The sequence below is a fragment of the Chaetura pelagica genome, unplaced genomic scaffold (assembly GCF_000747805.2).
Source record: "Chaetura pelagica isolate M959 unplaced genomic scaffold, ChaPel_1.0 scaffold219, whole genome shotgun sequence".
Taxonomy (NCBI): Eukaryota; Metazoa; Chordata; class Aves; order Apodiformes; family Apodidae; genus Chaetura; species Chaetura pelagica.
Window position 1 is genome coordinate 1,348,889 of NW_009954552.1, and position 27,562 is coordinate 1,376,450.

General features: G+C 35.0%; 1 protein-coding gene across 1 annotated transcript in view; it reads left to right on the plus strand.

Moving 5' to 3' along the window:
- The window catches only part of CDH18 (cadherin 18, type 2), a 167,058-nt gene that overhangs the window by 79,384 nt on the left and 60,112 nt on the right, over positions 1–27,562 (plus strand). Inside the window, exon 4 of the mRNA XM_010005082.1 lies at positions 25,532–25,699. Coding sequence (XP_010003384.1) covers positions 25,532–25,699 — 168 coding nt within the window. The remainder of the gene's footprint in view (positions 1–25,531; positions 25,700–27,562) is intronic.

The window sequence follows — 27,562 nt, forward strand, 5'->3', positions numbered from 1 at the left end:
AGACCTGGACATTTATTGATATTGCATGTTCCAATGCAACTGCTATTTTACCTCAACTCTAGTAATAAAAATACATTTTTTTAACCACTCATCCCTACTGTTTTAACAAAAAAATTTAAAAGCTGAGCAATGATGGAAATCAGGACACTTCAGTGTCAGAGAAGTTTAGTAAGAAACACAGTGGTGGGTAAGGAAAATTGTAATGATAATTGTAAGATGGAGAAGAGTGAGTGGAAGTAGCGGTGATAAGAGTGATATACCTAAGCAAATGTGGCAGCACAGATAAAATAACTTTTTTTTTCTTTTTTTTTTTTTTAGTGTAAGAGATTTAGCTATGATCTGTAAAGAGCAAGCTTATATAAGCATAGTCACATCTCGGAAGAAGACAGACAAAGGAAGTCTGAGAGATACCTAGGAGCTATGCTATCAAAGGCTTTTAACAAAAATAATGTTATAGAGTTAATCTACCACCTTCTAGGCAGCCAGCTTGAAAGACAGGCATGCTGATTGAACAGTTTTTCAAGCCTGCATGCTTTATTCTGTACTAGCTATAAAAATTACTGCAAAGCTGACAACAGTCACCTCTGCCAGGAAATTGCAATAGTCAAGCATTTTCATTACATGCATGCAAGTTGTTCTCACAAAGTCATAAAAAAATAAACCAAAGATTTTTGTGACTGAAAAAATCCCCCTCATATTTTTGAACATATACCATTTCCCCTGACAGCTGACTACAGTTCTATTACAAAATACATTCTTGTTGGAAAAGCCTAGATAGCTGAAAAGAAAACACTTCAAACAGATGAATCAGTTTGTTTTTTTCTTAAATATCGTTGAAATACATTTTCATTTTTTATTTATATGTGGAAATTCAACTCAAAATGCAATTGCTTTGCATTTCTAAAATAAAAATCTTCACTATTAGTATTGGGTTTTTTTGTTTGTTGGTTGGTTGGTTTTTTTACATAAAGATTCCTGGCATTGTTTTACTCTCATCCTGACTATGAATGGGGAAGTATTTTGCTATTTCAAACTGCTGCAGGCAAAAGGAAGTTTTTCAAAATATACTTGAGCTATGTCAGAATAATGTCAGGAATCTCAGTTAGACTACTTATTATTATTATTATTATTATTATTATTATTATTATTATTATTATTTTTCCATGTTCCTTCATTGTCCAGGAAGGGATAATATCAGTAACTGAAGTATTCCTAAGGAATAAATAACTGTAAATGATATTAAATTTGTAGCAAAATTTCTGTTTTCACAACTGTTAATGTATCTAGCTAATAACAACATGCAAACATATTTCCATGTTTGAGAAGAAATGTGAAGGTTAAAAGAGAGACTGAATCTCCTGCACCCCTGGGAGCAAACTTGATTTAGTTTTTCTACTGAACACAAAATAAGGGAATTGAACAGAACAGAAGAGTTACATTTCTGTTTTGCAATAATGGTTTAAGGAATTTGAATTAATGTCTCATTCCATAAGATAGAACTCTGGTCACAGTTTTGAAAAGCCACTAAGAAGTATAGCATATTTCACATGGATAGCTGTTCAAATTCAAAATCATCTGAGTTGGAAAAGACGTTTAAAATCAAGTCCAGCCATTAACCCTAGTCTATCCAGTCTAGCATTAAGCCATGTCCTAAGCACCACATCTACACATCTTTTAAATACCTCCAGGGTTGGTGACTCAACCACTTCCCTGGGCATTCTGTTCCAATGCTTGACAACCCTTTCAGTAAAGAAATTTTTCTTAATATCCAATTTACACCTCCCCTGGCACGACTTGGGGCCATTTTCTCTCATCCTATCACTTTTAACTTGGGGGAACAGACCAACACCCACCTCCCTACAACCTCTTTTGAGGTAGTTGTAGAGTGATAAGGTAAGCCTTCTCCAGACTACACAACTCCAATTCCCTCAGCCAGGGAGGGGAAGACTTTTAAAACTTTTTCTCTAGACACTTTGCCAGCTTTCTCACTCTTCTCTGGACATGCTCCAGCACCTCAGTGTTGTCCTTGTAGTGAGTGGCCCCAAGACTGAACACAGTATTTGAGGTCCAGCCTCACCAGTGCTGAGAAGAGGGGGGAAATCACTTCTGTAGTACTGCCAGCCACCCTGTTTCTGATACAAGCAGGGTACTGTTGGCCTCTGGGAAGTCTCAAACTAAGGCTTCTGTGTAAGCCTTTTAGTATTCCACTTGCTGTGGAGTCTGTTGCAAAATTATGATTATGATGATTTGCACATGAATTGTGAAAGTCTTCAGAAATTTGAGGTATTCCCTCAGTTTTAATAACCCAGGTAGGTGTTCTCTCTGAGAATTCTTCACAGGAGTTATGGTTTTGTGGATTTCTTTATACTTATAATTTCCTCATACTCAAAGTTGAGCTCTGCTGCTTCTTTTTTTATAAATGTACATTTCAAGACTGTGTTTCTTTTATGTGTTTTGAATTATTGCAGAGATGGATAGAGATAATGGCAAAAAGCGGTATTTGTGCATGAAACAAGTTTTTTATTATTTCTAGATGAGTTTCTTATTAATTTTACATGTAAACATAGTTATCTAGCATATACCAGACAAACCAAAGCATTTAACTGTGGTGACTCCTCTTTCCCCTCCAGAATTTCTTTCTGAACTCAGTTTATTTAACCAGAATTTGTATTAATTTTTTGGCTCTGCAAAATATTCTGTTATTGTGGGCCAATAAGATGCCAGCTGCACAGGAGAAATATATATTATTTTTATATGTATATATAGATAAAATATATATTAAATAATATATATTGTATAGAATATGCTGCATATTATATATATATGGTATATATATAATATATATACCAAACAAACATTGTATTCAAGCACAGGATTATAAGTGATAACTGAAAACCCATTAACCTTGCAGTGTTTTGCCATTTGACAGGTTTGCACCTCCATGTACTTGTTTGAATTATCTTTGTGTTATTATCAGCATCTCAGTCTTTTCAGTGGGGAATGCACCTAATGGTCTAGGAAATTATTTCAGACTTGATGAATAGCTGTACATGAGGTTGTAGTGTGTTCTATGGTTAACTCTTGTCAGCACCAGTGTGAAAGGGCTGAAATATAGTTATAGCTGACACTCTGATAAATAAGATACCAAATTAGCTTTTCTTCTCATTAAATCATTAAAAAAACATTAATGAAATAATTTTTAAAAAATTGTAATATCACAGAATCAAATAATCATAGAATTTCCTGGCTTGGGGGACCCCTAAAGGGACCCCTAAAGATCATCTTGTTCAAACCCCCTACAATAAGCAGGGACATCTCCATCTAGAAAAGACTGCTCAGTGCCCATTCAAGACCCTCCAGGGATGGGGCCCCTGCAACCTCTCTAGGCAACTTGTTCTAGTGATCCACTATGCTCATATTATAGAACTTTTTCCTAATGCCCAACATAAATCTACCCTTTTCTAGCTTGAAACCGTTACCCCTTATCCTATTGTTACATGTCCTTGTGAACAGGTCTTCCCCAGCCTTCTTATAGTCTCCTTTCAGGTACTGGAAAGTCACTATAAGGTCCCCTCAGAGTCTTCTCTTCTTCAGGCTGAAAAAAACCCAACTCTCTCAGCCTGTCTTCATAAGAGAAGTGCTACAGCCCTTTAATAATTTTTGTTGCCCACCTCTGAACTTGCTCCAAGAGGTCCATGTCCATCTTGTGTTGGGGGCTCCAGAGCTGGATGCAGTACTCCAGGTGAAGTCTCACCAGGATATAGGGGCAGAATCACCTCTCTCAATCTTCTGGCCACACTTCTTTTGATGCAGCCCAGGATGCAGTTGGCCTTCTGAGCTGCAATTGCACATTGGTGGCTCATTGGTGGCTTTTGATCCACTAGTACTTCCAGACCTGTTTCCATAGGGCTGCTCTCAAGCATGACTTGCTCCAGCATGCAGTGATATCTCTGGTTGCCCTAGCTCAAGTACAGGACCTTGCACTTGGCCTTATTGAATCTCATGAGGTCCATCTGGGCCCACTTCTCCAGCCTGCCCAAGCCCCTCTGGATGGCATCCTGTCCCTGTGGCGTATTGACCACACCACCCAGCTTGGCTGACCACTACCCTTTGTATGCAACCCTACAGCCAATACCTTAGCCACTGAACAGTCCACCCATCAAACCCATATCTCTACAACTTATAGAGAAGGATATTGTGGGGGACTGTGTCAAAGAATTCCAGATAGATGACATCTGTTGGTCTTCCCTTGTCCATTGATACAGTCACTCCGTTGTAGAAAGCCACTAGGCTGGTCAAGCAGGATTTTCCCCTAATAAAAAATTTGAAGCAGAATGTATAGGACATCTAACTGAAAGCATTAGCTGGTTAGATTTGCTGTATATTTGGGAAACATGCAGAATTCTTAAAGCTTGCCTGCATAAAATTTCAGACAGGTATGCAGAACATACCTGGGAAAAAACCCCACAAAACAGGATGGGTGACAGCCCTGATAAGATATGTGTTCCTTTTTTTCCCTACGTTTTTGGTTTAGTCATGCAACATTGTTTTCACTGCAAGATTTTCATTGAAGGCTAGAATATCGTATGATAAATGTGTTCCCTTCATGAGCTCTTTGCCCTTTAATAATTTTTGTTGCCCACCTCTGAACTTGCTCCAAGAGGTCCATGTCCATCTTGTGTTGGGGGCTCCAGAGCTGGATGCAGTACTCCAGGTGAAGTCTCACCAGGATATAGGGGCAGAATCACCTCTCTCAATCTTCTGGCCACACTTCTTTTGATGCAGCCCAGGATGCAGTTGGCCTTCTGAGCTGCAATTGCACATTGGTGGCTCATTGGTGGCTTTTGATCCACTAGTACTTCCAGACCTGTTTCCATAGGGCTGCTCTCAAGCATGACTTGCTCCAGCATGCAGTGATATCTCTGGTTGCCCTAGCTCAAGTACAGGACCTTGCACTTGGCCTTATTGAATCTCATGAGGTCCATCTGGGCCCACTTCTCCAGCCTGCCCAAGCCCCTCTGGATGGCATCCTGTCCCTGTGGCGTATTGACCACACCACCCAGCTTGGCTGACCACTACCCTTTGTATGCAACCCTACAGCCAATACCTTAGCCACTGAACAGTCCACCCATCAAACCCATATCTCTACAACTTATAGAGAAGGATATTGTGGGGGACTGTGTCAAAGAATTCCAGATAGATGACATCTGTTGGTCTTCCCTTGTCCATTGATACAGTCACTCCGTTGTAGAAAGCCACTAGGCTGGTCAAGCAGGATTTTCCCCTAATAAAAAATTTGAAGCAGAATGTATAGGACATCTAACTGAAAGCATTAGCTGGTTAGATTTGCTGTATATTTGGGAAACATGCAGAATTCTTAAAGCTTGCCTGCATAAAATTTCAGACAGGTATGCAGAACATACCTGGGAAAAAACCCCACAAAACAGGATGGGTGACAGCCCTGATAAGATATGTGTTCCTTTTTTTCCCTACGTTTTTGGTTTAGTCATGCAACATTGTTTTCACTGCAAGATTTTCATTGAAGGCTAGAATATCGTATGATAAATGTGTTCCCTTCATGAGCTCTTTCCACAATTCAAAAGGAAGAGAAAGGTATTCAACAAAGAAAAAACTATGCTAGTGTTTCAGAATATTTCAGTGGATTTCTTGAAATTATTCAGAATTGCTCAGAATAAAGCTGAAGAACGCTGAAAGTTGATCGAAATTCTTAAGCATCTTTATAAGCACTTCTAGAACATCAAAAGGCATTATTTGGTTCAATCTGCCCATTAAAATATATAAATATATAGCATAATGATGCATTGTTTTGTTTTCTGTTTTTCACCATGAAGAGACCGTATTTTCTCTGGAGAAGGTGTTTCCATAATAATTAAGTGCAAGTCAAAAAACTGTTGCAACTCTTCAGACTTAAGGTAGTAATTACAATGCTGTCAGTTTCCAAAAGTATTTTACGGAAGGAAAAGTAATACAGAAGTTGCTGACAAGATTATGATACAGGTTTTCTGAAGTCCCTTTCCAGAGGAATAGATTGTGTCTGTATGGAGGACTTGGCAAGCAGGTCTCAGTTTACCTTTACTTTTCAAATGCAGTATTCACATTCTGTCCTATATAGTGCCTGCTCTGGTATACCAAGCCTTGTCAGACAGCATGTTTACCACAGTTGTTGATGTTTTTCCTAACTTTTTCAAGCAATTACTTCTGGAGTCTTTTAAAAAATAACATTACATTATGCTTCTTTATATTACAGTCCTTCCTAAATTATCTAGATTATTTGTAATGTTTCATGTTGAGGATTCTCATTTGATGTCCAACTGTTGGGAATTGTGCTTGTTCTTCAAATACACATTTAAAAATTAGGAGATTGCCATGCTTTTGCATAAGGAGTTTGTGTTTAATGTCAGAGACCAAGAAGGTCCCTCCATGGAGAGTAATCTTTAGAAGTAGACAATCTTCACATTACTAGGTTTTGTACTGGCAATTGCTAGACAATGAGAACACAGTTGTCAGGAGAAGTAAGGCTGGAAATAGTTTAGTGGGAAGTTTCACTAGGGCTCTGAAACACTTCTGAAAGCTAAGCTGGAAGATTTGGCAGATGGTTGTAGATGAGTACTGGTAGAATAGTTTGTGTATGTAACTGATTTTTTTGAAACTGGTAGCCATGCATCCACAGAATATTAGTTCTTCTACTTCAGATGTGACTCCTCTGAAAGAAACAGAACTCCAGTCTGTGGATCATTGCTCATGGAAGGACTCAAATAAAGCTCTGGAATTCAGGGAGGGTTAAGTTCCTAATGTATTTTCTTACTCTTTGCCCAGCACGTTCCTTTGAATATTGCATACAATAAACTCAGTAAATACCTATAATCACCAAGAGGCTCTTTGTACCATTATAAAATACGTATTTAAATCTTAAATCCCAGATGCTGACAACTGATTATTTTTATCTGGCTTTATAGTAAGAATAATCTTAAAACGAAAAATAATAATAAAAAATACATATTGACAAATTTATGAGCATTTATGGTGCTTATGCAGGACTGTACACACAACCATGTCTTCAATTCTTTCCTAGAAGGAGCTTTAAAAAAGTCTGTAGGAATACTTCTGTGGAATTGGGATGACTTTAAAAAAAGGTTCCTTCTGTGTTAAATGTGTAAAGCTCAAATAAATAATGAGAAGTTGTAAGACCCACAGAGTTAAAACCACAACATTTGCAAGGGGATACATTGTGTATCTCTGGTATCTGTAAAGTTCAGCACTTTTCCTGAAATCAGGATGTAATTGTATTCTGTGTATGATCTGCAGCAGATATACGCTGAGCAGCACCTTTCTAGAGCTTGAAAATGCAAAGGGAGAGTAGATATGGGTCAAGCAGGCTGCTTTGGACTCAGCTGGCCAAGGCTGCTTTCTAATTATTGCTGAGTATTTACTGTGCATAATGACTGTACTGCATATAAAACTTGGAAGGAGATCTGGACCAGAAGCACTTGCAGCGAATAGTTCATCTAGCACTCACTGAAGCTCTAGTTCTTCAATGGGTATTCATTCAGTCCCCAGTACAGTGAAGTTCCAGGTCATAAATGCCACTTGTCACTGATGGGGAATTCTTCTGAAAGTCAGTTTTTTAGATATAAAAATATCTATTGGTGAATTCAATGCTTTGAAATGTCATTGTTCAGTGTTAAGGATGATTTCTCAGGGATAAGTGGGTACATATAATTGCAAGCCATGTTTTTAAGTTCCTGTTTTCAGCCAATTTTGTTTAAAAATTACACCTTTTATTTATATTGTCTTGCCATTGTGTAAAAAAGCATGTTTTTTTCTTTTCATAATTAGACCAATAATAGAAGATTTAATGCCTTGAGACAGTTTTAGAAACTTTTAATACCTTGTTTATGAAAAAAAAAAGCCACATTGATTTGTTAAAAGAACAGCAATATAGCTGTGTTCTTAGCAAACTATATATGTGTAAAATATTAAATAATCTTAAGATTCTGAGAATATGTGTGTCCTTGTCCATTTGGTAAATACAATCTTCTAGAAAGAGTAATAAAAATCTGTTCTCCAGTCTTTCTGTAAATGACTTCTGCAACACAGCTAATAAAAAACTCTAAGAGATAATTGTGCTACTGTAATGGATCACTATGCAAAAGTTTTATGCATGTCAAAATATGTTTTTGATGTTCACTCTTCATATTCATAGCAATCAGAATACAACTTTTTACAAAATCTTCAAAGTATTAAAAAGGATTTATCAGAATACTATATCCTCTGAGGTCAAGATGGTAATTTTCCTATTTACAGGAAAATAGTCCTTGCTAAAATTAAGTTTTCAAAGTGCAAAAGAAGTCTTAATCAAAATTAAGAAGGAATTGTTGACAAAAATGGGCAACCTTTACTGATACCAAAGCAGCTACTATGCACCATTGCCACTTTCTTGTCAATTATATATTGGAAGTTATGTTTTCTAACAAAACCAGCAGAGCTACTCAAATACAGCAAAAAATAGCAAAAAATAGCCATATTGTTTATTCAGATATGGAACACTTTGAAATACACGTGCATTATTGCTTGTTGTGTATTGGAACATCGCTTTGATTGGTGTTTCATACTGGGCTTTCAGCAGTAAGACAGAATGCTAAAGGACTCTGGACGCTATAAAATTTAAACATGAAAGAACTGTGGTTTGGAAGTAGGGGTAGAGAGATTTGACCTCAATTGCCTGTTCCTAAGAGGAAGCGAATGGCCCAAATAGGCATGCAGTCTGTTTCTTATTCCTGACCTTAACACACTGTCCTGGTTTGAGCCAGGATGAAGCCAATTTTCCTTTTTTACTGATTTTTTTTTCCTTCAGTAAGCTTTCTTGTAACTAGCAACAGTGTGTTCTGCTAGGCTGATAAGACAGTGGAATGTTTTTCTAACTACTGAGGCTTCAAGGCTGCACCTGCACTCTGCCGGCTCAGGCACTATGGGGAGATCTGTGACCCCCCCCGTAGGAGGCTGAGTTAGATGGACAGCAAAACTGGCCAAAGATATTCCATTCCATATATTTACGTAAGCTCAAAGGAAGGTCAGAGAACACAGAAGACAACTTCCTTCCTTCTTCTTCTCCCCTTCTCTTCCGTCCATGGCCGGCGTCCGGGGAGGACTCTGTTCATCCATCACTGTCGACCCTTAGGCTCGAGATCTCCTGACCCCCATAACTCTCTGCTCTGTTCCAGCAGCAGCTCTGGGATTCCTCGGGACTCTTCCCAGTTCAGGGAAGTGCTGTGGGAGTTGCTGGGGTGGGGGGAGGCGAGAGGTTTTTGCCCATACCTGAATATATCTGTATATAATTGTATATATTTTCTTGTATCATTCATTAGTGTTTTAATTAAAGCTGTGTAGTTTAGTTTTCAATCCAGCCAAGTCTCTCTCTTTTTCTCTCTCTCCTTCCCTACCTGGGTTGGGGGGAGGGGGGATCGAGAGCATTGTTGTCGGACCTAAGTCAAACGGTGACACACACAGATTTACAAATGTAGAATTTAATTTTCAGATGTTATTTTAGAAAAAAATCGTATATTAAAAAAGTGTAATTATTGACCACTCTCCGGAGCTGTAACAGCAACCTAGATCATGTAAGTCTTCCTTGATACAAGCTGTCCTCACAATTAACACTTGCAGAGTGGAAATTTATCAACTAGATTACTAGATTGACAACTTAGGCCTAATCATGGTAAGAAGCTTTTTGCCTAAAAATAAAAATAAGATTCTTTACCAATGTAAATCAGCATTGCTTAATTATCTTTATTTGAAGGATGTTGATTTATACCAGATCAAGATCAACAATATGAGCTCCTGCTCATGTGCATTATATATGTACTTTATGAAGATCTTAGAAGGATGGGGAAGAAAAACTCGTGACAGTTCAAAATATGACAAGCTATATTTGCTATATTTTCTGCACAGAAAAAGCTTCTGTTCACTCTGATTATGATTCCTTATATTTGGCCTGGTATCAGAGATGTTTATAGGTTCATGCCTGGTACATGAGATTAAATGCACTTTTTATTTACTTATTTACATATCAGTCACCACATGTGTAGGGACATGTAAATTGCTTCAGCTGTACTGTTTCTTCTTACCTCAGGTCATTCTGCAGATGCAGAAAACTGAGCTATACACAGTGTTTGCTATAGAAGGTTATATTTAGAGGAAAGACTTCCTCCACAGCCATTTGCAAAGAAAACATCTCAAAAATAATAAGTTTCTGTGTTTATTTGTTTTAAGAAAAATGGTGAAAGACATTCAGATTGAAAACTGGTATGCTGCTCTGAATCTTTGTTTTATTTTGTCATAATAATTAGAAATGGAGGACTTATATGGCCTGTGACATAATTTTCTGAAACAATTAAGTCAAGAAAACCCATTTAATCCTTGGATAAGTACTTAAGCAAATCAAAGGACTAGATTTTAAGTAGGCAGCCTACATCCTTATGCATTTTTAAAAGCAGTCTTACTTCTCCTAAATATTAACTGAAGTCTGAATAATTTATTTTTCATTTGTCATTCATATTTGAAAGGTACAGTAATAGTTAAATTTAAGGTCAACCATGTTAAGTAAGACAGCTTTGCCTCTTTTTCTTGAAAGTTTATTTTTTAGTGATCATTTCACAGCTTCATTTGAATACATTTGATCACATTTGAATGAATCTTCACATAATTAGTTGGAACATACTGTTGGTAAACAATTATTGACTCTTTGTACCAAATTGTAAATCAAGGTAGTTCTGTTATCTTTTGTCTATATTATTCTACTAAGGTTTTTTAATGAGGGGTGGAGAAAATAGAGATAATTTTAGAAACATATATGGCCTTTAAGAAGGACAGGGCATACCAAAGTCCACTTTTTTGTTCATTCCAGGCCCACATAAGGCAAGTATTTGCACTAGATAGAACCCTAAAGAGGGGAAGAAGTGCTGTTGGTCTGTTTATTTTCCTTTATAGATCAGAAGTTAAGTAATAAGACAAACAAACAATTTAAAAATATCATTTTTAGGAAAACCTTATTTTAAAAAGCTAGATGGAATTTTGCAAGCATCTTTATTTCATTTTATTTACATTTTACATTTTTATAATATTTCTAACTGTAAAGTACCCTGTATTTCAACTTTTCATCTTTGGTCATGCTATATTTCAATACTTGCTTTCAGTAGTATCTTCTAAAATTTTGGCATGTCATTCTAGTCAGTAAGAAGTTCCTTCTGTAAATTTTGTAGATTTAAACAACTGATGTTGATGCAGTGCAGGTTTGAAACACTGCAGTATGTTATGTTGCCAATGCCAAATTGCAAATTGTATATAAGTTTGAGACACTGAAAAGATTCCAGTTTCACAGACTCAATCTTTAATTAAATTTGGGTGGTTTAGTTCACCTGAACTGAGCTTGAGCTCATTTGTGCATTTGTTATGCAGTTATATAAGTATTGTGTTCTTCAGAAGGGGTCATGTAGGTTATTGTAGTTTATTAAGCTTGTTGCTGATTGATCAAGGAAATCAAGTTCTAAGTTGCTAGGTTTCCTTATCTTCTCAAAGAAAACTGGAAACTTTAAGGTACAAGACAAAAACTATTGCATTTTTCAGAGATTGTAGAAGAGAATGATAGGAAGGAAAAAGTAAAGGAAGGAGGAACGTTTGATTTTTTGTTTCCTTTTTTATCTTTACAGTACCCAATGTAGAGGCTTGTAATAAACATAAATAAATACATAATTTTGTGGCATTTGTGACTTGGCTTATAAACTTAGAGAATTTTCCTCACTGTGGATGTGATCTGTGAGAAAGTTTTCCCTGTTTTTTTCCAAGGCTGTTGAGAAAATGCTTGTGGAGTTATTGCTAAATAAGTCTTGCTCAGTAAGAGTATTTAAAAGTGAGCTGGTTTATTTCCAAATGTGAGCTTTGTCGAAATTCAGAATAATTTCAAATGGAGGCAAGCTTTAGTTTCAAATCAAGAGGTGTTCAATGCTAATTTTATCCAGCAGAAGCTGGGTAACTTGCAGAATAATATGTTCAGGCAAGTAAAAGTGAGAAACAACTTTATAACATTGTGCCCTGTTATGGTGTTATAATATTTAATGTTTTCTGTTACCCTATTGTTATGCTTTTTAATTTATTGTAATGAGGGAGTGCCTGTTTTCAAGAAGCTTCTTCACTTCACTAATTTAGTATTTATTTTCTTGATAGAAGTGCACTTGTAACAATGGAACAACACAGACTCTGTTTTCAGCCAACTGTAAAATGTATTGTATCTCTAGGTACAGATTTATCTTTTCTCTGACAGGATCAATATCTAACTCAGGTCAATAAGTCCTGATTAAAGCTCAACACAGGTCAATAGCTACCTATTATATCATCTAATAGACAAAGATTTTGTGGGTGTTCGGTCTGAGAAAGAAAATGACATTTGAGAACGCATAGGTCTGCAGTTTTGTTATAGGATTTCTTTAAATTTTATCTGTATAACCACATCATTTTTGTGTGTGTGCGTCAGTCATTTATGAAAACTGTGGCATGCTTATTGTTATCACAGATACATTTTCATAATTAAAAAATCATTATCTGTGATGTGCTGATTACTTAGTCAGTGCTCTATTTACCCAGAATGCTCTTAGACATTTTTTCTCCTATGTGGAATATGAACTAAGAGGTTGTTGTGTTTTTTTTTTCCTTTTTTTTTTTTTTTTTTTTTTCTGAGAATAGACAGGGTTTTTTTTTTTGTTGCAAGACCTAAGCATTCAATAAATTTCTAGATTTCTCCTGATTATTTTTTTTTTATTTTTATTTTTTCCAGAAAATACTACAGTATTTTGTTTCTAGTGTTTTTCATTAAGTGACCTGTAAGGAAACAAATCATTTTGTATGGTGGTAGTTGTAGCATATACACATATATACATTTACACTCTTATATACTTAATCTAGCACTAAAACAGCCTCCAAAATGAAGAATTTTTTCTGATGGTATTTTACTGATTTTTAAAATTTAATTATTTTGTTTTGAAGGGACATTAGCTTGCATGGCCACTATCTTAAGACATGAAGCAGAAATGGTTACATTGTAATTCAAGTACCAGGATACATGAAAAAAAAGTGTTTTGCATTTCCATATTGACTTTAGTCTCATTGTATTTTGTTTGCACTTTACAAATAAGCATACTTAAACGCTGACTACGGTTGCAATCTAGGTGACTTATAGCAACTACTTATACTGTTAGAAGGTCCTTCTCATGTTGTGCATGGGTCAGTGAAGCATTGCAGTGAAGTGGGATGCTCATGTATGTAATGAATAAGTATGACAGGAAGAAAATAACACAATTACCATGTAAATTCTCTGTCTATTGGATAAAGAACCTTTCTTAGTAATGGATAATCTGCATCATATGTCCAGACCCTGTTTCTCAGCTGTAATTAAATTAGTCAGCACATGAAATTTTGTCTAAATGTGGACTCTTTCCGAGATTATATATTGTATTGAGTTTTTTAATTAGTCAGACACCATTTTAACCTTATTTGAAAGTTTTTTTGTCATACCTACAAATATTTTCTCTCTTCTTGTCCCTCTTATCAAGGTGATCTACTTTGAAAAGGAATCTTAGTGTTATTCAACATAATAGGCAACTATGTTCATTATCCCAACTTTTTATTTAGATACATTATAATGAATTTATTAAAGACAAATGCTTCAAATTAATTTGTATGTAAGTCTAATTCATTAATAGTAGGTGATAAACATGAGCCAAGTCTATGAGTCCATCATTATTTTTTTTCCATCAGGACGGCAGTAAGAAGCAGCTTTGGATTATGAGTGAAATATTAGCAGTTTTAACCTTCAACTTACTTTACTTGAATGAAAATTACTTTTGTAATTTTCATTCAAACTATAAAGACATGTCTATTATTTTGTAATTTTCATTCAAACTATAAAGACATTTTTATACAGGCTGAAAGGTAAGTGACATTACAAGAAACAGTGTTTGATACAGGACTCAATGCTAATTTCAATGCTAGTTTCTGAGAGGGGTATTTCCAAGCCTGTGAATATAAGTAGCTAGTTTAAAGATAGTTTTAAGCTCTTTATTGTCAAATGGGATTTCTTTTGAGAAGACTGCTTTACTTAATTCCCATATGCTATATTCAGGTGTTACTGAATGCATTTCCCTTTTACTTAATTGCTTTGTTCATCTCATATTATAAGGTTGTTCCTTTTCACCAAGGATTAAATGCATTTGTAAGAAGTTTATATCCAAAGACATCTGTCCTGTTTGAGCCTTAACTTGATGAGTTATTTCCTTCCTTCTGGCATTCTTTTCCCTTGCTTTATTTTCACACTCATATAATTGACTTGATTCCTCTGCTTGTCTACCTGACAAGTAATTTGTTATGGAGAAGTCCTTCATGTCTAAACAGCATTAAGTTGTCTGTTAGTCATGTATATCTGTATCTAGGTGTATTTCATTGTTGATCTTGAACATAATACTTTAAGTATTTAATTATACAACCAGCAGTTATTTGTTAACAGCTTTGGGCAATTATATTTTTTTCCCTTGTTAATTAAGATTCTTCTTTGGTTTTAAAAGAACTTTTTAACTAAATTTTTAAAAAAGGAAAATAAATTTTCAGCACAGCAGAAGCATCATGCTTCTGTAGGCTGACTTTACACTGCTTTACCTAAGTTACCTTTACTACATCAACTGAAACAAAACAGTTTGACCCCGTATTGTTTAAGTTAGAGAATCTGACCACTTAGCCTTGTTTCCTCCTAACAATACATTTCTTCAGAACTCTAGATATGCCACTAACTCAGATTCGATTCCAAGGAAATCACAAGTCAGTTGTAAACCACAAAAGTGTTTTCTGTTATAAATAGAATTATTTCATTATGCACACTTATGCAGAAAACTAGTATATAGTGGCATGTTGCCACTGGACACAGGAATACTTTTACTCAAGTCAAAGTCTGTCTTTAAGGATTTTTTTCTAGTCCTCCATACCTCATCTCCAGGGGGGTTGTGTAGCAAAAAAAAAAAATCATCAATAATGGAGAAACAGTTTTAGGAGAGGTCAAAACTACTCAGATATGGGATTTGTTTGAAAGAATGTTTGACTCTATTTTGCTGTCTGAAAATTTATACTTAAAAAGAAACAATTTATACTTTTTCAGGACATAAAATACCAAAAATCAGTATCTGAAAATAGAGGAATTAGCTCCTTTACGAACTCTTTTCAGAATTTACACATTAAAAAAAAATGGCAGAATATTCCTATTTTTCAACCTGAAATGTTGACTCTTCCTAGAAACAAGGTCATATTAATGGAGAACTATAATTACTGTCCAGTCCTAAAACTGGGCAGGATGGTATATTCTTCCTGAATAAAGGAAGTAGAAAAGGAAATTTGCACAATGCAAATGTGTGTCAGTTTTCTCAAAGGAAAAGCAAAAGAGAATCAGTAACATTAGACTGGAAAAATAAAAATAAAGGAGCTGAGAAAGAAATTAGCCAGTAAAAAAGCAGAAATAGTAATAATGCTTTTCCATATGTTTTTTTTTTCTGGGAAACATGTCATGGTAAAGATTCTGATTTATTTATTTTATGAAATTCTAAGCTATATTAAAAAAACTGCCAAGTCACAGGCCATTCTAGTTAAATAGATAATGATAAGTAATAGAAATAAAGCATGTGTTAAATGGCTAGGAACTGGCTACGTGGGAGGTAGCAAAAAAATGTCATCAAGGAAGAATCATCATGAAAGGAAGAGAGTCTTCCAGAACTCTACAAGGATCACTGTAAAAACAACACTACTCAGCTTCTTTCCGCATGGAGTAAAAGTAAACGTAAGATTATTGCTGATAAAATATTTGAATGACACAGAAATGACAGAATGGTGAATAAAGATGATAACTCAGATTGTTTGATAACCTGTACCACTCAATGCAATAAATGCAAAGTGGAACTGAAGTGGATGGGACCAGGAGGACCATAGCTCTATAAACTTTGAGTAAAGCAGCTCAAAATAGAGTTCTCAAAGCACTAATGAGAAAAGAAAAGAAAAAAAAAGCCTGATACAACCCATAAGTAGATTACTCATATGTAATTAGAAGGTTAAGAAATTTATATTTATGTCAGAGGTTGAGGGTGATGGTGATGTTAGCATTATTGAAATACCCATCTTATTTTTATTTGTATTTTTACAAAGTCTTGGAAAGCTGAAAAGAGCAAATAACATTGGGGTGAAAAGGTTTTACAGTGAAAAGTTTTTTTTGCTGTTTAGTTTGTCAGAAAGGTTAGATTCATAAGAATATAACAGTACCTTTACAAGGAGAAATACTGGTAACTAACAGTCTGGAGGAGGGTAACAGTAGGCAATGTTTCGAAGTTGAAAGTGCACACTACCAAATTCAGGACAGAGTTTTGACATTATGATTAATGACTGGAATATTTAGTCAGGGAAACAGGTGGTATTTTCTACTTCTTGATCACTTCAGTTCAAAAGGATATGCTATCGTGGTTTGACCAGGACACATGCTTTCAGAATGATGTGCTTTAGGCAAAATCAAACTGCCAGGTTCAATACAGTGGTAGTTCACTTTAATGGCCTGAGTTCTATTGGAGGTCTGGTGGTCTTACTGAACCCAGCTTAATGTAGTGACTCTGCATTATACTTTGTAATTACTATGACAACAACACTTAATACTGTTCCTCTGACTGTTGCTGTTAAAACATATTTCCATCCCATCTATACTACAGTCTTACAACTATTTTACTCACTGTGATTAACTCTTCTCTGCTACTTTTAAACACAGAAAAAATATTTATACCCAGTACTTCAAGTTGCAACTGTACAGCCTGCCAGGTATCACTGCAGTCATGCATGTAAACTCAGGTTTCTGGTCCAACATCCACAGGGGTCCTCAGACAGCAGAATCATGTCTGTACAGCTCAACAAAGCAAATGAAATACACTTGTATCTTTACAACCATACAAAGTCACACCAAATATCAGTTTGTTCAAAGAGTTTGTATTGTGAGTAGATAATGAGATCTGCATGAAAAAAGTCAGTTTTATTTAAATGCTAAGTTACCTGAGAAGTTTGACGTAGGTGTCTAGGCCAAAATGAAAGGCTGATGTTTACAGGAATCACAAAAATCACAGTGGAATAAACCAACAACCCACTACCAACAAATCCAGAAATTATTTATTCCACAGCATAGTGATTTGAAAGTAGTAGCAATGGGACAAGTACAACACTTCAGTGGAAAACATCCCTGATAATAATGTCCTGCTGATTAAAGCAGCTTACATGAGGCTGAGAGAAATGTACTGTAAAAACTGCATACTATACTAACTGAAATAGAGATGGCAAAGCTGGCATCAATATACATATGATTTAACTATTGGCAAGAAGAAAAATGACAGCTTCCTGCTTAAATAGGCTGGCCACTTACAATGGTATTCCTTTTATTTTCAGCAATTGCCTATGGTAGATCAGAGCATTTTTTCTGCTTTATGGGATGCAGCATGGCAGCAAATTCTTCCTGTAAAGGAACAAAATATCTAGTTATCTATATAAACCAGATCTGACTCAAAGGCCTAGATTTAAAAATATCTATTTATAGAAGCATTCACTATGTGAAGTATGACCATAATCTCTGTATTGCATATTTTGTTTATAGCTATAGTTTGAATTAAATCACAAATTCAAGTTAAAGCCTAATGGGAGTTATAAATTGGAAGTTATTTTTGAAGTTTTAATAAAAAAAAGGACATCTGCTGCATTTTACTTGCTCAGGACTTGTCTTAAAATGCCAAAATCGCAAAAACTGTACTTCTTTCTCTTAAAAGGGATTTGTCTAATTTTTTCAAGGTAGAATACTGTTAGATTTTAAAATGTATTTGAATATATACAATATATTCAGGTTAAGTTACAATAAAATAAACTAACTGTATATCCTAAAGCAAATCTGTGATAAAAATAGAGCTTTCATTAAGAAATTAAAACTATTAATAAAATTACCATCTGCAAGAGTTCACTTCCCTCCAGTAATAAGTAGAATACCATATTTAATTAGTTATTAGATATATATTTAAAATTATATTTGAACCATTTGGTGGTTGTGATCATGACAAGACATCGATATAAGAAATTAGAATATGGGAGATTCAGCATGTCTTACTGGCCCTTCATAAAATCTCTAGTGACCAGGTTCATGATTCAACAACAGAATGAAAACTAAAAAAAAAAAATTAAAAAAAAAATAACTTGCCCATGTCAAATTATTTTGGCATTAAAGTGTAGCTGCTTTGTGGTGTTGTGGTTTTTTTCCCACTAGATGTAAAACCTTCGGGCTCAAAATGTTAAAATGAGCCATAGTTTATTTTGGGAAGGCTCTGTTCACACATTATGCAAGAGTAGGCTGTAAGACAGAGCAAAAGAAATTCTGCAGTGGTTACTGAACCAAAAATAAGCTCTTATTTTGTACGAGTAATAAGATAAATTACTTAAAGTATACCAGACCAACACGGAAGTACATAGTTAGATGCTTTGATATACGTAGTTAGGCAATTGGCTGTGCCAGGCTTTTTCTTAATAATTGTCTGCAGTTGAATTACAGTGTCTTGATTTCTACAGTCTCAATTACTGTTGAGCCTTCTGTAATAGCTCCTTTTGCATGTAAGTAAAATGATTATTCACAGAATGTTAAAAAAAGAAATAAAAAAACCCACATTGTCATATAGTGCAGAGCATAGAATTATTTTAAAGAAAAGTTGGGGAAAAATAAATCACAGGCAGTTCAGTATCAGGAATGAATTCAGAGAGCCTTGAGTGGAGAGGGAACTAAAACTTGTCAAAAATAAACTTAGTCAGAGCTTTCTCAAATCCAGAGGTGTTGGGTACAAGGAAAGAAGAGGAACTATCTACAGGAGTAGATATATCTATCTTTCATCTCAATGTTCTTCTCGGCCAGTTTTGCCTGATGTTTTGAGAATACATTCAGGACTGTCATGAAGAAATTTCCTGATTGCAAAAAGATATGAGGAATTTTCAGTGCAATGGAAGCTTATGTCTTTGAGGGCAAGAGCAAGAAGAACATAATGAAATTTAGTAGTATAGTATAGTAAAGGCCATATTGCAGAACTAATTCTAAGACTATCTGGGTGGTGCTTTTAGCCATATTGTTTAGTTTTATTTAGTCCTGTGAGGAGCAGGGAGTTGGACTCCGTGAGCCTTATGGTTTCCTTTCAGCTTGAGATATGTCTCTGCAGTATTTTTGGTCTCATTAGTTTGGAAGTTTCATTGGAGGAGAATGACCTGGGTATATTAATCAATCATAGACAAATCACTAGAGTGATGTAATGTGTAGGCAAAAAAGTTTTAATTAGAAAAGATGGTGATAAAATATAATCTGTAATGTTGGTAGGTTTCTGGTTATCCTTCTGATCAAGGAAAAAAAAAAATCCAGTTGGAAAAAGTGCTTTCCAAGACTAGAAACTGTCAGAGGGAAAAGAAAAAAAAATAAATATAAAAAAGCAAAAATTGGTGTGATTTAGAGTTGAATAAACTTAGAAAAGAAGCTAGAAAAAAAGTGTTTTCTTGGAGAGTCTTCCATGTGGAAAATCACATCTCAAATAATTTAAGATGGAAATAGGTATGACTAAACTAAGCAGGCCATTCCAATAGATCTAAACCTCAACATTTTCTACACGATTTTTTGACATAGCAGTCAAAATTCTATAGAAATTCTCATTTAATGCAAGACACAAGATGAAGTTTCCCTGTAATGATATTTACATCTTGCATTTTCTTTTTTCTTGCTGTCCTTTCTTAGTAAAGGTGAATAAATACTGGAAACATAGCCCAAAAGTACTCAGTTAACAGGATAACAGTGCTGCCTAACAAATATGAGGCAAAATTAAAGCTATGTTTAAATTTAAAAGCTTGTGTCAGTTTTCTTTTTTAGTTTCTTTCCTCACTGTCTTAGACAAGGAGATGTCTTCCTAAATATGAACTTCCAGTCTTCTTGTGGGATGTATAGGAGCCCCTGTCAATTATACTGAAGATACTTAGGGCCAATTCCTACTTAAAAAATAATGACAAGAGCATTTAATATAATCTTATTGGTAAAGGCAACCAAGACAGTTCTCCTTACACCTCTTGGGCTCATTAGAGAAATTTGAAATTATGTATTATTTTAGTGTTATACTGCCAGAATAGTTAGGGAAGCTGCTAGTGACAAGGCTAGAGCATTGTCAAGATTGTCTACCTTGAGTTCAGGAAGGCTTTTGACGCTGTCTCCCACAGCATCCACATAGGAAGGTTTAGGAAGTGTGGGTTAGATGAATGGACAGTGGGATGGATTGAAAATTGGCTGAAAGATAAGAGGTCAGAGAGTTGTGATTAGTGGCATAGAGTCTAGTTGGATGTCCTTAAAAAGTGGTATTCCCCAGGGGTCAGTACTGGGTCCAATCCTGTTTAGTATATTCATCATATGAGTGACCTGTACAAAGGGATAGAGTGTGCCCTTAGCAAGGTTGCTGATGACACAAAACTGGGAGGAGTAGCTGACATACCAGAAGGCACCCAGTGTGACCTGGACAGGCTCTAGAGCTGGGCAGAGAGAAACCTGAGGAAATTCAACAAAGCCAAGTGTAGCGTACTGCACCTAGGAAGGAATAACCTCATGTATCAGTATAGATTAGGGACTGAGCAGGTGTGAAGCAGCTCTGTGGAAAAAGAGCTGGGAGCTCTGGTGGATAACAGGATGACCACAAGCCAGCAACATGCCCTTGAGGCCAAGAAAGCCAATGGTATCCTGAGGTGCATTAAGAAGAATGTGCCCAGCAGGTCGAGGCAGGTTATCCTCCCCCCATACTCTGCCCAGGTGAGACCTTACATGGAGTACTGTGTCCAGTACTGGGTTCCCCAGTTCAAAAAAGACAGGCAACTGCTGGATTGGGTACAGTAAAGGGCTACAAAGATGATTAGCAGACTACATCATCTCTCTTAGGAGGAAAGATGGAGGGACTTGTGTCTTTTTGGTCTGAAGAAGAGCAGACTGAGGGGGGGATCTTATAAATGCTTATAAATACTTAACAGGTTGGTGTAAGGAGGATGGAACCAGTCTTTTTTCAGTGGCACCCAGTGGCAGGACAAGAAGTAATGGGCAGAAACTTGAACATAGGAAGTTCTATCTAAACATGAGGAAGAACTTCTTTGCCTTGAGGATGGCAGAACACCAGAACAGGCTGTCCTGAGTGTTGTGGTTGTGGAGTCTCCATCTCTAGAGAAATTAAAACTGACCTGGATGCCATCCAGTGCAATATGCTCTAGGTGAACCTGCTCTGGCAGGGGGATTGGAGTAGATGATCTCCAGAGGTCCCTTCCAACCCCTAACATTCTGTGATTCTGTGATTAGGGTCCTCACTGTAGTTACATACATCACACTGATGATATAATTTTAGGATATATGTATGTTTATGTAAGCAAGAAAACAGAGACTTAATCTTCCCTTAGTTCCTGTTCTTCAATGTATCCCAAGCTAAAAGCCAGGAGTTTTCTATTCTAAGCTTTGGATACAAGTTTTGGAATGAAAAACTTGCTCATTTTCCTTTACTCAGTTTTCAGAAAAGACACATTTGATGCAAATATGAGAGATCAAATGATTAGCCATCCATAAGTCCTTACTAAGTGTCTACAAGCATTGATTCAGTACCATACCCCTTGAAGCAAAAAGGAAGACAAAAGTAATTGAAACTCAGAGGAATTTCTGTTTTTTTAAATTAGTTTAAAAATGCGACTAGTGTATTTGTAAGTATTATACATAACACAGATGTGTTTTTAGACAGAAAACATAGAAGTTTTTTATAAAAAATAAAAATTTAATTAATTAATTAATTAAAATTAAAATATAAGTGTGGTTTTTTTTTAACTAAAACTCCCTCCATGCACATACATAAACATTAATTGAGCCAATAAATTCAGTTTCAATGTGAAAAATTAAAGCAATTTATTTGAAAAATATCAAAGCGGACATTTTTAATTTTAACAGTTTTCTATCTTCCTGTTTTTCAGTAAAATTAATTTTGAGAACAATAGTGCCAGATTTAGTGAATCATATTGATTTTGATGAAACTTCATATTTCAGTTCTATCAGCTCCTTTCATCCAAATGCATTTCTGTTATGATGTGCATAAATTGTAGTTAATTTCAGTATATCACGGTGAAGTTTCTGAAAAAAATAAATAAATCTGTTTATAATCATACCATTTAAACGAAAAATACACTGATAAACTATAACAGACTGGTATACTATTTTTAGTCAGCTTGTCCAGAATTGATGAAAAGAAACTTACAGTGCAAAACTGTGTTAAAATAAGTCTGAATATTCATGGATACTTCAATTAATATTCTTTGTGGATAGTTCCACGTCTTTATGTGTGATTTGTTTACAGAATAGAATGGAAACAATGGTATGAGCTACATGAAATTTTCCATTTCATATGTAATAATAGCTAAATGGTTTTACCAAAGAAATACGAATACAATAATTTTGAAATACAATAAAAGTAGTGTTCTGGAAATCAATTTTGCATTATCTGAGACTGTGGGAATCAAACCCCTTGAGAATCATGCTGTAGAGAAAGTTGTCTGGAAGTGCAAGTCTCTTCTTCTAAAATTGCTTTGTAGTAATGACTATTAGATATATGTTTTGGTCATACTATTGTATATTTTCTTGCTAGTGAGTTCAAAACCAATTTCTGCTAAACATTTGGGTTTTTTTAAAAAAGTTAATGTTAATAAATCTAGCATTTCACATGCCTGTTTGTTTTTGTGCTACTTGCTCCAATTTGTCAATGTCTTTTATGCATTGGTAAGCCCAGAACTGGACCCAGCACTCTAGATGTGGTTTCACCAGTAATGACTAGAGAAGGATCCCTTCCCTTGACTTGTTGGCAACTCTTTTCAGAATTCATCCTGGGGTGCTGTTTAACTTCTTTGCTGCAGACAGATTACTGTCTTCTGTCTAACTTGAGGAGCCCCTAGATTCTTTTCTGAAAAGCTGCTTCCCAGCTAGTCTGTCCACAGCATGTACTGGTTCTCTGGCACAGAATTTGAACTTTATTGGACTCCATGACGTTTCTGCCAGCCTGTGACCAAAGAAATTAGCAGAAGCTAATTTACAGGCATCATCATAAATGACAAATGTCCCATAACTGAAATTAAGCCCACAGAGTTGACTCTTCCTCCTTTGGTGTAATCTTTGTTTCTGCATATGTGATTGACTAATAATAAATTCAGTTTCAATGTGAAAAATTAAAGCAATTTATTTGAAAAATATCAAAGCGGACATTTTTAATTTTAACAGTTTTCTATCTTCCTGTTTTTCAGTAAAATTAATTTTGAGAACAATAGTGCCAGATTTAGTGAATCATATTGATTTTGATGAAACTTCATATTTGAGCCAATAAATTCAGTTTCAATGTGAAAAATTAAAGCAATTTATTTGAAAAATATCAAAGCGGACATTTTTAATTTTAACAGTTTTCTATCTTCCTGTTTTTCAGTAAAATTAATTTTGAGAACAATAGTGCCAGATTTAGTGAATCATATTGATTTTGATGAAACTTCATATTTCAGTTCTATCAGCTCCTTTCATCCAAATGCATTTCTGTTATGATGTGCATAAATTGTAGTTAATTTCAGTATATCACGGTGAAGTTTCTGAAAAAAATAAATAAATCTGTTTATAATCATACCATTTAAACGAAAAATACACTGATAAACTATAACAGACTGGTATACTATTTTTAGTCAGCTTGTCCAGAATTGATGAAAAGAAACTTACAGTGCAAAACTGTGTTAAAATAAGTCTGAATATTCATGGATACTTCAATTAATATTCTTTGTGGATAGTTCCACGTCTTTATGTGTGATTTGTTTACAGAATAGAATGGAAACAATGGTATGAGCTACATGAAATTTTCCATTTCATATGTAATAATAGCTAAATGGTTTTACCAAAGAAATACGAATACAATAATTTTGAAATACAATAAAAGTAGTGTTCTGGAAATCAATTTTGCATTATCTGAGACTGTGGGAATCAAACCCCTTGAGAATCATGCTGTAGAGAAAGTTGTCTGGAAGTGCAAGTCTCTTCTTCTAAAATTGCTTTGTAGTAATGACTATTAGATATATGTTTTGGTCATACTATTGTATATTTTCTTGCTAGTGAGTTCAAAACCAATTTCTGCTAAACATTTGGGTTTTTTTAAAAAAGTTAATGTTAATAAATCTAGCATTTCACATGCCTGTTTGTTTTTGTGCTACTTGCTCCAATTTGTCAATGTCTTTTATGCATTGGTAAGCCCAGAACTGGACCCAGCACTCTAGATGTGGTTTCACCAGTAATGACTAGAGAAGGATCCCTTCCCTTGACTTGTTGGCAACTCTTTTCAGAATTCATCCTGGGGTGCTGTTTAACTTCTTTGCTGCAGACAGATTACTGTCTTCTGTCTAACTTGAGGAGCCCCTAGATTCTTTTCTGAAAAGCTGCTTCCCAGCTAGTCTGTCCACAGCATGTACTGGTTCTCTGGCACAGAATTTGAACTTTATTGGACTCCATGACGTTTCTGCCAGCCTGTGACCAAAGAAATTAGCAGAAGCTAATTTACAGGCATCATCATAAATGACAAATGTCCCATAACTGAAATTAAGCCCACAGAGTTGACTCTTCCTCCTTTGGTGTAATCTTTGTTTCTGCATATGTGATTGACTAATTTTTACTAACTTTGTGATGGTGATGAGTAATAACAAACAGAAATTTAGGATCACTCCATTTTGGTTTTATTTCTATACTGTAGTAAAAACAATAATTATCTTTCAGTTTACAGACAAGTACTAGGTAAGACACACGTGAACATTATTGTATATGATTGATATGTGTCAAGTAGGCAAACATAGGTTTTTTGAGATTTGTCAAATAAGAAAGTTTAGCTTTTGGGTAGTTTGAAGACATATGGCATATTTTAATTCAGAAATTAACTTTTCTTAAAAAGGAAATTACATCTTCTTCAGTGGGGTATCATTTCCCATTCTTTAAGTAGCTGTTTAAACAGTTATAATGTATGAGAAAACACTAGCATTTTGGCAATGTACCTTTTTGCTAGGAATGTAATTTAAGTTGGATTAATTCTTCATTAATATAATAGTTGGTTTAATATTTATTATTTTAATTTCTTTGTATCTTCAAGTAAATCCATAGTCTAGCAGCATATAGCACTCTTATGTATACATATATTTATATATAAAAAAATACAGACAACTAAAGCCAGATTATTTTGATTGTAGAAAAGCTTTGTATTTTCAGAAAATCTACCATGCCCCATCTTTCCTGAAAATAATGGCTACACCCAGCTTTTCCTCTTGCTAGAACAATCTAATCCTGATCTTTCATTTGTTTGTCTTCTTTCCATCACAGGAGTCATCAGGACTGCCTTGCACAACATGGACAGGGAAGCCAGAGAGCATTATTCTGTTGTCATTCAAGCCAAAGACATGGCTGGGCAGGTCGGAGGGCTGTCGGGATCAACAACTGTAAATATCACACTTACTGATGTCAACGACAATCCACCCAGATTTCCTCAGAGTATGTACAATTTCAGCATATATTTGAATTGAAAATAATATTGATTTTCAGAGAAGTAAGAAGCTGTTGGTATTCAAATTCTTGGGTAAAAGACCACTAGAGAAGTATTTGGATTCATAAATATTGTTTAGTTTTCCAGTATTTTCAGATGAAGCACAGAGGTCGCATAGCTAGGCAAGTGCAACCAGTTAAGATTTATTTCAATTAAAAACTCAGGAAGAGTGAGATGAGTGAAAAAGGAATACTCTTGTGTTACATGGGTTATTCTCTAGTCCTTCTTTGAATGTCTGTTGAAATTAGTGTGTCATTCTGATCCCACAAGTGAATAGCATTGTTCTCGTGGTAGATAACAACAAAAGGCAACGCAGTAAAACATTGAAGCCAGCATGCTTTTACTGCTTCCATACACATCTATCATTTTTTTACTTGTTTCTTTCTCGTGCCCATGCAAAATTTTAATATCACTTTTAACATTACAGATGGTAAAATCCTAAGCTGTTTCTCACTGTTGAGCTACGCTGGAGTCCGTCTTTATTTCAGTTAAAAGAATTGTCAATGTTGATGTCAAACTGAACATTCTGACACGCATTTAGGAAAAGTATATGCTAGAATACTCTTAAAATAACTTAATATAACCATTTATAGGAAGTTCATTTCTATCCAACTCATTGTTAGTACATTGATGTGACACAGCAAATGGAGTCTTGTAGGAATTCTGAATTCAGATGAAAATACATTTTTAAGTCTTCTGGAATATAATTGCACAGCTAAACCTGCTTTCCTTTGCAGATTGGCTCAAGGCCAGTAAGAATATTGTGATCTGGAATCAGATATGACATGAGCCCTTATAGAACATAATGGGCTAGCAGCTATTAGTACATTTACCAGAAAAGGCATTAAGCTGTTTGAATGTGGTTTATGAACAATAATAGAGAACACAAAACTCTGAGGAAGAACAAATCTCCCTGGCAATACACATTATGTAAAAACTGGTGAAGTAGTACAAAGACTTGTCAAAAATGTTGTTGAAATTATTTTTTTTAATTTGTGTCACAAACACATAAAAATATAAAGCCTTTGGAACAGAGCCTTAAGTAAAGTATGTTTGGTTTTACATTCTACCAAATTATCATTGCATCCATCACTCTATTTAATACTTTCTAATTATTGGAAATCAGAAGGTAAGGCATATCTGTGAAGAAACATGACATCTAAAATAGTTAACATGGAAAAAAATGTCCTAAATTTTGTGCAAATTCAGAGGCAAATGGATCCTTAATTATCAGGTTTCAAGAACTGGCCTCTTTTCTTCTGACTGGGAGATTTAGAATATTAGGCTGACTGGCAGGCAGAACGGTACATTAACACATATTTTTCTCAATCTGGATTGGAAGAAATACAAAATGTTCATATTCTATATGTTTTAATGGATTTTAATTATTGCAAAAAATAACATTATAAACCACAGAACAGCGTTTCATGAATTTCATTAATTTCATGAGATTAATGAATTCTCATATTTTAACAAAAATATATATATTTTAACATTTAATATTTTTAACATAAAAGATTAATCCTAGAATAAGTTTATTAGAATACAAACATTTGCTTTATCTTTCCAAACACAGAGTTTGTATACCACAGCTATTACTGTAGCATTGCTTTTTTTCCTCCTTTTCAACAAGTATAATTCAAACCCGTTGTGGAAGAATGGTAGCTATGTGTTAATAATACAAAACAGAAGTATAGATTATAGGAAATCAGTCCATCTTAGCATCATAAACTATTACAGTAATGCACAAGTACTGCACTAACAGAAATAATGACATTGTTTATTTTTCTTATCCTTTCTTTGTATGCCAT